The sequence below is a fragment of the Malaclemys terrapin genome, chromosome 7, assembly GCF_027887155.1.
Source record: "Malaclemys terrapin pileata isolate rMalTer1 chromosome 7, rMalTer1.hap1, whole genome shotgun sequence".
Taxonomy (NCBI): domain Eukaryota; kingdom Metazoa; phylum Chordata; order Testudines; family Emydidae; genus Malaclemys; species Malaclemys terrapin.
This window is the reverse complement of record NC_071511.1, coordinates 95,640,870-95,652,829: the sequence shown is the minus strand read 5'-3', so window position 1 is coordinate 95,652,829 and position 11,960 is coordinate 95,640,870. Positions and strand designations below refer to the sequence as shown.

Sequence of the window (11,960 nt, the reverse complement as noted above, 5' to 3'; positions counted from 1 at the left end):
TCTGAAACACCAAAAAAATGTGTTATATGAAGCACTCTCATATCCTCATTCTATAGTAAATACTTATATGGCTCCCATCAGCACCATGTCGGAGCACCTAACAGTCTTTAATGTATTTGTCCTCACTACAGGTCCCCAAGTCCTAGGCAGCTACCCTAACCACTGGACCATCCTACTTCCCCCCCACACACCCTTTTTTAATTTAAATAATGCACAAGCATTGGTGCGAGTTGTAACGCAGAACCATTTTTTTGTTTTGGATTTTCATTGAGCATAGTTATTTAGTAGGTGCTTCATGAAAGCATCTCTAAGGATAGGACAAGAAGCAATGAGCTTAAATTGCAGCAAAGGAGGTTTAGGTTGGACATTAGGAAAACCTTCCTCTCAGAGTGGTAAAGCACCGGAATAAATTGCCTAGGGAGGTTGTGGAATCTCAAACATTGGAGATTTTTTAAGAGCGGGTTAGACAAATACCTGTCAGGAATGGTCTAGAATAGATAATACTTAGTCCTGCCATGAGTGCAGGGAACTGGACTAGATGACCTCTCAAGGTCCCTTTCAGTCCTATGATTCTATGAAAGCAATAGTAACCATTTCCAACGTGTGCTGGTTCTGGACCAATCCTTTCATTATATCCTTGATGATTAGACTGATCCTTTATTAGCATCTAACTTCAGCAGAAGAAAACCTAAAACTAGGGTGACCAGATAGCAAGTGTGAAAAATCAGGACACCTTTTTACAAGGGGGTGAGGGGACCATATAGTTGTGTATATAAGACAGACTAATATCAGGACATCTGGTCACCCTACCTGAAGCACATATGATATTACTGCTCACAATTCAGGTGTCTCCTATACCCAAATTACTATCCAATTAATGTTAACCACTTTATTGCCTGAATTGTAATACTGTCCTCTTCTGATCTATTGCCAGAGGAAAGGTCACCATCATACCTCTTCTGTCCAAATTTTCACTATTTCCCTGACGTAGAACAAGGTTTGGTGATGATAGACTGATTTCCACCTCCTCCTCACACTATCAGAAAAGCAACCCCTTGTCAGAACAAATTCAACATGTGCCTTCGGATCAACAATGAAATAAGGAGTGACTCACTGAATACAAGTCAGTTTTTCCATCCCCTTGACTGTCCCTGGCAACACAGCTAACATGCCCATCTATTATCAAGATGGCAAAATTCCCACCTTGACTCTTGCTCCATCAGTAACCCAAGGACAAGGACCCACATGGGGACATTCCCCACATCCCCAGCCTAGCTCACCAGCAAACCAGCACACTCAGATCAATATCAACTCATTTGTATTACAGTAGTACCCAAAAGGCCCCACTATGCTGGGCACTGTACATACGTTAAATGGGATAGATCAGCAATTTTGTGAATCTATCAGCAACGCAGTACATCAAGCTCATCAATAAATACATTATTTCAATTTTGCTTACTACAAGAAAATCCTTTAGGTACAACTCTATCAGACTGAAAAGTTTTGCAAGAAGTTTTTTAGGCAAGAGTTTTCTCCTGTATTAAAGAAGATGCCCCAAAAGGGAAAAGAGACTCAAGTACTTGTTCTGCTTATGAGTTTTATTTACACAGGATTGTTACTAGTGGTCTTAAATGAAGGCTAGATCCCTTCTATTTACAATTTTATATACATGTTTGTACTTGAAAAGTAAGAAAACTGTACAACAGAACTCCAAAACAAAATACAAATAAATTGGATCCAATTAAAGTAGTGAATACACATAAGAAAAAATCTCAGACATTTTAACTTTAAATTGTATGTTATGAGTAGTATATTTAAATGTAGTTTTAAACCAGATAGCGACATAAAAAGTTTCACCACACTAATTCAAATTTTTAACCAGAACAAGTTATGCAGACTCTGCTTTTAACACTGGACAACTGAAAAAACCTCCCAAATTTAAAAATATGTAATGATAAATCTGACTTCATTTCTACACAGAGGGACCAATTACAAAAATCACAGGAAAGCAATTTATTTACATTAAATACTATCAAAAATGGACTCAGAAAGAGCAAGTGTTAGCTACTTGCAGTATTATGCGTTTTCAATTTCTAATCCCTAAGATCGAACATTGTGTTTTACATATTTTAGAAACTAGGAAATATCTGCTTGTGTGACATGTACCATATGATCTTACTTCTCATACAATTAAAATAAAAAGAAAAGTATTGCCAAACAATATGCTTTTTGGATTTTTTAGTATTGCACACCATAAAAGTAAGTTTCAAAAACTATTCCATCTGCATTTTTTTTCAGCATTTGCTTGTGGACTGAAATTTTTAGTATCAATGCTCCTGAAAACATGCAGAGACTGTCGTCAGAAGATTGTTTTTAGTGTTTACCATCAAGCATAAAAATGAACCAATTTCTTTTATTAGTAATGGTTAAGCAAGATAAACTGTTGGTGGCAAATAACTGTTAAAGGAAAATTAAGTGGATATTCCATGAAGTAGGCCGCACACCCAACACTTCAAAAAACAAATGATTGAAGCCATCTGTTACCCATGCTAACTAGATTAAGAATTGTAGCAGCGGTATACCTACCCATGCTACCATTATACTTTAATTTGCAGTGTACAAACACCTTTATAATACACTACAGATAATGGGCCTGATATTACCAGCATTTAAGTCAACTGGACTTTTGCTACTGATTTCATTTGTAGCAGGACTGGGCACAATATTTCCACGGTTCCTGAGTTAAATTTGCCTAAGCTGAAGAATGAAGCTACAATTTAAGCGAACTAAATAAGACATACCCCAATGCTTTATATTATCTGGTACAAACATACCTAAACAAACTCATTTGGTCCACAATATTTCTTACTAGTTAATTGTGGAGGTAATATTTGTACCAGAGTGTTTGGTTCAGATAGCAGTTCTTGGGCCTTATTTAATATTTAACATTTTTATCACTCCCCCAAAAAAGTGCCTTTGTGGTATTTGTAAAAAAATGTATGCCTAAATTTTTGTAAGTACCAACAAAAGTTATTACAAATGTTTATTGCATTAAGCAGATTCTTTTTAAATATTAAATATGTATTACCCACTTCTCAGTTTCACAAGTTTTAGTATTTTGCTCTCTGTGAAAACAATTCTTCCCACAAAAAGCTACTTAATACTGGCAATCAGGTGAAGATTTCATGAATTTCTGCCACTGTATTCAGTCAAATACTGTCTCTCTTCGTGTTTCTTAAGCTTTTCTCTATAGTGGTTTTCATGTAAAATGATGTAATAATTCCTTTTTAATCAAGTGGTTTTCTACAATGTCAATAGACCTTTACATTATGGAGATTAGCTTTTCAGTGCTGGGCTATGGTTCTTGTCACCTTCTTTGTTGTCCTTCATTAGTGAGGCAAACACCTATAAATTAGTGTTAAAAAGGCAGATTAAAATGACATGCAGGTTTAAAAAAATAATATTTAATTAACATTTATCGTAACATAGGCTACCCTTATAAAGAGACCATAATACAGATGTTTTTCTCAACAAGGATTATTTACATTTATCATAAACCTGAGGTTCCCTACATTTCCCCTAATGTCTAATCTTTAGGCCGAGTGTTATAACTGCCAACCCCACAAGAAGAGACTGACTGAAAGGGACTAGAAGCCAGATACACTAATCCTTACTGGCAACAATCAAGGCACTTCCCCTTTCCCTCCATCCTAGGGAGTACTCCCACAGCTCCAGCTTCCTCCAGAAGCAAACAGAGCTGAGCTCAGACATTTGACATGGCAAAGCACTACCAAAGTAGCCCAGCCCACATGATGGCTTCACTTAATAAAGTACCGTATATACTTGTTCATAAGCCGAATTTTTTTTAGTAAAAAAGGGAAGCACCAGAGAAGGGTGTCGGCTTATGAACAGGTAGAGAGAGGGAGAGGTGGGACACAGCCCCCATCAGAGGGAGCAAGGAGAGGCAGCACAGCCAGCAGAGCCAAAAGGGAAGAGGCGGGGCCAGAGTCTCTCCGCTTCTGGCCACACTGCTCTCCCCCCAGCCTCCGAAGCAGCTGCAGCCCTGGGGCTGGCAGGCTGCAGCCGTGCCGCTCGGCCCCACCCCCCAGAGCAGGCTGTGGCCACGCTGCAGCCACATCACCCAGCCCAGCCCACTGGAACATGCTGCGGCCGCGCTGCCTGGTCTGGCCTGCCGGAGCGGGCTGCAGCTGCGCTGCCCAGCGTGCTGGAGAAGCTCCAGCCAGGCCAGAGACATCCTCCCCTGGCCCTCCACAGATAAGGTGGGAAGGGATGGGAATGGGAGAGTGTGGGGGTCCCAGGCTAGGGGTGGGGTCATGTTAGGGGGTAGTCACAGGGGTTACTCCCCTGACCCCAAGCTTCTCCCCGCAAAAAACATTTCCCCACCAGTTGCTGTCCCAGCCTGTCAGGGTAAGCAGCTGGCGCACTGGGACACTTTGTTTACTTAGGTTTACCTCCGTGTCTGCAGACGCTCGAGGTAAACAAACCATCTCGACCCACCACCAGAATATTATCCTGATAGCCCGGGAGCCAAAGTTTGCTGACTCCTGAATTATAGGGTCGGCTTATGAATGGGTCATAAAAATTTTCCATTTTTACTTATCCATCTTGGGGGGGGGGAGGGAGTCGGCTTATAAACGAACCAGCTTATGATTGAGTATATACACAGTACCTGTTCTTCATTGCTCAGTGTGCAAAAGGGCCTGATACAGCAAAAAATGTGTTTGGCATCTCTTTCATCCCAACCATGGGTTTTGTACTCTTGTAGTCTGATATAGACTTCAGCAGCAATAGTGCAAATATTTGCTGAATATTGGATTTTAAATATTTTTCCTAAAACTTCTAAAGAAAAAAATTTGGGCACATATAGAAAAATGTGACCAGCTCCTGAGGTGCTAAAGCCCAGGAGAGATTCAAATGCCACAACAATTCAAAGCTGTACTAAATAGAAGCAAGCTATTTTGCTGAAAAAATGCCCTATAAAATTTACTTTAAATCCTATATCTTAGTCAATTTTTCAGTTAGGACATATTTCATATAATAAGATTTAATGTTTATCAATAAATATTTGTTTTCTGGACTCATAACTCAACTATGGCATTTTCCCCTACTGTTTCTGCACTGGACTGAAAGTTGGTCTTATACAGAGTCCTAAGGATGCCTGAATCTATTCATTTTAGGGCAACCATTTTATTATGGTTCTCTTCAAAGCTCAATGACCATGGAGCAGGCAAAAAAAAAACAACTTCTCATAACTCTTGTTCTTCAAGATGGGTTGTTCACGTCCATTCCAATTAAGTATGCGCACGCTGCATGCACGGCAGCCGGAAAGTTTTTCCCTTAGCAGTATCCATCACATCAGCTCAGGCGCACCCTGGGATTGCACCTTTATGGCACTGGATATAGGACCCTGCCGACCCGCCACCCCCCCCCAGTTCCTTCTTGCCGGCTGCTCTCACAGAGGGGTAGGAGGGTGGGAATTGGAATAGACATGAACACCACATCTCGAAGAACAACAACAGTTATGAGAAGGTAGGTAACCGTTTTTTCTTCGAGTGCTTATTCATGTCAGTTCCAATTAGGCGATTACCAAGGCTAAGTTTGGAGGCGGGGTCGGAGCTCAGAGGTTTGCTGACTGTAGCACTGCTCTACCGAAGACTGCATCATCTCTGGCCTGCTGGATGATAGCGTAATGTGAGGTAAAAGTGTGTATTGATGACCAAATTGCCACTCTGCATATTTCCTGGATTGGAACATGCTCCAGGAATGCAGCTGACGAAGCCTGTGCCCTCATGGAGCACGCTGTAAGCGGAGGGGCAGGTACCTTTGTAAGGTTGTAGCATGCCCCGATGCAGGACGTGATCCATGACGAAATCCTTTTCATTCTGTACACTATTATGACAAACAGCTAAATGGACTTCCGGAACAGTTTTGTTTGCTCAGTGTAAAAGGCCCAGAGAACGTCCGAGTGACATTTTTGTTCCCTGCTGCTGGAGTGCAGATTAGGGTGAAAAACTGGTAGAAAGATGTCCTGGTTGACGTGAAACTGGGAGCCAACCGTAGGAAGGAAAGCTGGATGCAGCCTGAACTGAACTTTGTCCTTATAGAACACAGTGTAAGAGGGCTCTGATATTAAGGCCTGGAGCTCAGATACCTCCTGGCTGACGTGATTGCCACCAGAAACACCACCTTGTATGAGACGTACAAGCAGAGTACATGTTGCCAGCGGTTCGAAAGATGGCCCTATTAGTCTGGAAAGGACCAGGTTGAAGTCCCATGCCGGGAACGGCTGTCGGATGTGCAGGTATAGCTGTCCAAGCCTTTCCGGAAATGACTGACCATTGGGTTGGCAAAGACCAACCAACCACCTGCACCTGGATGGAAGGCAGAAATGGCAGCCAAGTGAACCTTTATTCATGACATGGACAACCTCTGCTGCTTGAGATGGAGAAGGTAGTCCAGTATGAGGGGTATGGACAGCGTTGTGCTGACCAGATTGAAAAATCTCCTCCACTTGGCCAGGTAGGTAGCCCTTGTGGAAGGTTTCCTACTGCCAAGGAGGACTTGTCTGACCGGGTCCAAACAAGTGAGGTCCATTGGGTTCAGCCATGGAGCTTCCACACTGTGAGGTGCAGCGATTCAAGGTTCAGGTGCTGGAGATGGCCGTGATCCCGAGTTATCAAGTCCAGGAAGAGTGGCAAGGTGATTGGGGCTTCCATTGACATTTCCAGAAGAGACGTGTACCAGTGCTGACGGGGCCAAGCTGGAGCTACCAATGTCATTGAGGCCTCATCACTCTGAACTTTGAGGAGCACCTTGTGAACAAGAGAAATGGGAGGGAACTCATAAGAGGTGTCCCTTCCAGGGAAAGAGAAACGCATCTGTGATAGAGCCCTGGCTGTGATTCAGGAAGGAGCAAAAGTGTTGGTACTTCCTGTTCCATCGTGTGGCAAACCCCCACTGTTGGAAGACAGAAACCGCAAAATTCAGGCACAAGGATCACTTGTGGCCATGGAACGACATGCTGAGATAATCCGACAATCTGTTCTGTACTCCAGGGAGGTACAATGCTTCCAGGTGTACCGAGTGAGCTATGCAGAAGTCACACAGTTTGAGGGCTTCTTGGCACAGGGGAGAGGAGTGTGCACCCCGTCTGTTTATATAAAACATTGCCGTCGTGTTGTCTGTCATAACCAATACACATTTCCCCTCCAGATGAACTTGAAAGGTCTGGCATGCTAGGCTGACTACTCTCAACTCTCTGACGTTGATATGGAGGGAGAGCTCCGCCTGTGACCAGAGATCTTGGGTCCTGAGGTCTCCCAGGTGCGCCCCACCTCCCACCCCAATGCAGATGCTTCCATCACCAGCAAAAGGGATGGTTAAGGTCTGGCGAAAGGGACCCCCACGTTCACCATCTGTGGGTCGAGCCACCACAGGAGGGAGTCGAGGACCAGATGAGGTAAAGTGACTCTCTCATCCAGACCATCCCAAGCCGGGCAATACACCGAAGCTAGCCACGCCTGAAGAGGCCGGAGTCTGAGTCTGGCATGCTGTACTACATAGGTGCAAGCGGCCACGTGTCCTAGAAGCTTCAGGCAATTCCTTGCTGTGGTGGTAGGAAACTGAGGTTTCGAATGATGTTGCCCATGGACTGGAACTGCCATTCCAGGAGGTATGCCCTGGCCTGTGTGGAGTCTAGTACCGCCCCTATATACTCTATCCTCTGAACTGGGGACAGAGTTGACTTTTGCACATTGAGAAGCCCAGTTCATCAAAAGTTGCTCTTATGAAGCCAATTTGTGCCTCCACTTGCATTCTGGAGCGGCCCTTAATTAGCCAGTTGTTGAGGTATGGAAAAACCTGTACTTGTCGCCTGCGCAGGAATGCAACTATGACTGCCATGCACTTGGTAAACATTCGAGGAGCCACTGACAGGACGAACAGGAGGACCGAGAACCAGTAGTGATTGTGGTTCACTACGAACCTGAGATACCGCCTGTGGGACGATGTGATCGCAATGTGAAAGTAAGTGTCCTTCAAATCGAGGGCAGCATACCAGTCCCCTGGATCCAAGAAAGGGATAATGGAGGCCAAAGACCATGCAGCTCCTGAGAAACCTCTTCCACCAAGAGCTTCCTGAAGTGAGGCTCAGGCAACCAGCTTTCCTTCCTCCACTTGGGAGGAGAATTCTGCCCTGGAGTCCTCCAGCAACAACTCCATGAATTTGGCAGTTGTAATTGCCAGGTGATTAGAGATCCAGAGTTGTAGCCCCCCGGTGGCATATATTTTTCTCCCGATTTTTTGGGAAGGGCCCTGGTAGCCTTGGTGCTCCCACTCATTTGCCACTAGGGAGTCTGGCGGCAGGTGGGTATAGTGGTGCTTAAACTCTTTCCTCTTGGTAGTAAAGAGGCTGGAGTCTGCCACAATGTCTTAGTGGTCTCTTGTCTGGTCCCCATCAGAGGCAGGGTAAAATGGGAGGGACCAGAAAGGGCAAGGATGTCCACCATCAGGTCAGAGGACTCAACCACCTCCTCAACCTGGTTGCGCAGGTTTTGCACTACCCTGCGCATGAGTTGCTGGAGCACCCTACTGTCCTCTAGGGCTGGGGCGGTTGATGTGCCCGCCACGGCCTCGTCAGGCGAGGAAGAGGACGACGAGACCCTAGGCAGAAGTGGGTTGTGCTCGCTACCCTTGACATCGAGGGGATCTCACTATCTGGCCGGTGCCAGCGCTATCAGTGCCACAGCGAGCACGGCCGACGTCCATGTCGGTACTGGAGGTATCAGTGCCGGCAGTACAGCGACCGTCTGGGAGGCCGAGGGCACATATGACATCGACTCCACAGAAGCCGACCTAGAATAGGACAGGTGGCTCTCGCCCTGGCGGAAAGCCCAGGGGGTCCAAAAGAGCCACGGGGCTGCCACTGACCCAGCCATGGTCCCAGCTAGAGATGGTGTCTTGTCTGCAGGACCTTAAACTCCTGCTCCTTCTGGATCTGATGCGGTAGGACTCCGCTTCCAACTCAGAGGACTCTGTATAAGAGGACATGGAGGAGTGGATCCCATTAGTGCCAGAGAGCAGCGTCTAGGGCTATGGGACCAATGCAGCTCTCATACCCATGTGCTCAGCGACAGCACCGGTCACCGGTGCCGAGGGGATGGCGACCAGGGCAGCGTCAGCACCAGTTTGCCCCTGGACGGCACTGGGGGCCTCACGGGTGCTGCTGAGACTGACACGGGAATCCTGTCCCATCTTGGGGAAGAGGGGGGCGGGAGGGGAGAAAGAGGGGAGGCGATGCCATGAGGGCAATCAGGTCTTCAGCCAGTTCAAATGCCTCCAGTGTGGAGGGCATCTGCAAGTCAAGGCTCTCCCGGATTGGGGAGTGGAGGGGGTCTGGACTCAACTGGTCCCAGGGAGGCGGGGCAGGAATGAACACGACCCTCTATGCAGAGGCCAAGCTCGCGTGGCCTGACACAGGTCTCACAGTGGGCTCCTATAGCGCTGCTCTGGGCATGGGGGAGCATCCCCTCTCTGGTCTTCTCTTCTTGTGGGGGACCGGAGAAAGAGAGGTGCCGCCCACTGCCCTGCGTGGAGCTCCTATGGGGCAACACCTGCCGGTGCCAAGAGTCTCTACTAGAGTCCTTTCTCAGCGCCGACTCGTGTCCTGACTGTGCCGGGGCGCCACGCACTGGTGCCGAGGCGCTTGGCATCGGCCCCACCGAGTCAGGGTCCAAATGGAGACACAAAGCAGCCTCTATCAGAAGTACTTGAGGCACTGCTCCCTCTCTTTTTGGGTGCTCGGCCGAAAACCCCTGCAGATCTTGCAGCACTCCTTGAGGTGGCCTTCACCCAGACACTTCAGGCAAGAATTGAGAGGGTCACTTTTTGACATATGCTTGCCACAGTCTATGCAGGGTTTAAACCCCAGGGACTGAGGCATGCCATGGTACTGGAGAAAAAAAAAAAGGGGGGGGGAAAGGGTGCACCCCCAACTAAATCCTATCTAAATCTAAACTAATACAACTATACAGAATAGACAAACTATTTACACGAAGAAGTCAAGAAACTAGGGGAGTTGCACTTACAGAGCAAGAGCCACGAGCATTCCAGCCAACCGTCACTGGTGATAAGAAGGAACTGAGGGGGTGGCAGGTTGGCAGGGTCCTATATCCAGCGTCATAAAGGTGTGACCCCAAGGGGCACCTGAGCGGACCCAATGGATACTGCTAGGGGAAAAACTTTCCGGCTGCCATGCACACGGTGTGCGCAGACCTAATTGGACTGGACGTGAACCAGCACTCTAAGAAGAACTTTCATTCCTGCATTTATTTTCCAATGAAGGAAGTAGTAAGCCATCACCTCCATGAATGACACTGGATCTGCTCTTTATAAGTAGGATGCACTTCACATGAAGAAAGCAATCCAAACATATGCTTTTGATCCAGTATTTCTTCTTTAAAAAACAAAACAAAACAAAAAACACAACACCAGATTTCCAGCAGAAAATAGGATCTATAATGGGGGAATTACCCTACATGTTTTGAAATTATACAGGCCACTGTCTATTTTGAGAAATGTATATTAACAACTTTTAGTCACATTATTATTTTCACTCACCTGGGCCCATTTTTTGTTACTATTCTGCATCTGAATAGCTGCAATGCAACTAAAAAGCTTTTCTGATGTGATGTCTTCGGGCAGTTTTGTTAGAAACTGTGCTATATGAATGAAGTCCATCTGTAGGAGGATATCTTCATATAATCGAAGGATTCCTAATCCTGTTCTAAACAAAAACTCTTCTCCATCTCTACAAAAGACATCCCAGACTCGACAGGCCAGATCAAGTGGTAGTGACTTGCTGTAGAGAGTGAAGATCCTATTATGTATAAAAAGGTAACCGGTTAGTGCTACTGTTTTACTTCAGAAACATGATTGGATCCCATACCCCTCCCTAGGTTACTGAAAGCTATCAAATGACAAATTAGCACTGACATGTTCAAGAGCTAAATGTTTTCTAGTTTTATCCTTTGCCAAATAGTTGCAATTTTAAAAGCTAGCAGAGTTTTAGATAGTCCCCTAGAATGTAAATTCCCAATCTGAGATTCTCTGCTATTTCCTTCCCATGCTACAGGGAATACTTCATTTGAGAGCCTTCTTTTTTCCCTCCTCCACAGAGCAATTCAGATATTTCCCACCCACCGCAATTCAAAGGTCTCCAAAGAGACAATGTGGAGTAGGGATATACAACACTCTGAACAGGGCTTTTTCCTTGAATTTTGTTTTGGTTTAGGCTTCAGTAGCATTTTTGTCGAATTGACTGGAAAAGGCTTGAGGCATCATATGGACATGGTCACAAAACAAATGTTAGTTGTTCTGAAAGGCAAATATGACATTCAAACTTTAGGTTGGTTAGCAGTTTCTGAACAATTTCATTTTTTAGGGACAGACCAACGTTTTGGTATTTTGGGGAAATGATGGCATGACATTTACTCGAATGACAAGACATTAGACATTGGCAACATATACAATTCATGACATACATTCAGGATCACTTCATTTCTAAATCCAGTCATTTCTGGGATGAAGCACACCACCTCACAAAACACTTTAGAGTCGTAAAAGGAGAATATTGGAATCAATTAAGAACTTGGGGAAACTTGATTAGGGAAATTTTTTTTTTTTTTTTTTTTTTTTTAACATTTGTGTTTATATTGGTGGCAATCCAAAACTACTTTGAAGATGTGTAGATGTAGCAAATTTTAATTATTTTTTTTCCAATAAAGTTTAATATAATTGATACAATAGCACTACCAATTAATATGTCTTGTAGTTACCGATCATGGATCAACTCAATTAAAAAAGTGTTTTTAAAATGTTAATCTGTTAAATGTATATATAAATATGTATTGTGGTACTTTGCCCATGTTTTTAAAGAGTAC

The 11,960-nt window shown here is 44.9% G+C and overlaps 1 protein-coding gene across 2 annotated transcripts in view; it reads right to left on the bottom strand.

The window, feature by feature from the left end:
- Window positions 1–1,580: 1,580 nt before the first annotated feature.
- TBC1D12 (TBC1 domain family member 12) overlaps window positions 1,581–11,960 on the bottom strand; it is an 85,836-nt gene continuing 75,456 nt past the window's right edge. For both annotated transcript variants that reach the window (XM_054033540.1, XM_054033539.1), the window contains 2 exons: window positions 10,639–10,897; window positions 1,581–3,405 (listed from right to left, as the gene is read on the bottom strand). In XM_054033540.1, the coding sequence (XP_053889515.1) occupies window positions 3,337–3,405; window positions 10,639–10,897 (328 nt within the window). In that variant the 3' untranslated portion in view covers window positions 1,581–3,336. The remainder of the gene's footprint in view (window positions 3,406–10,638; window positions 10,898–11,960) is intronic.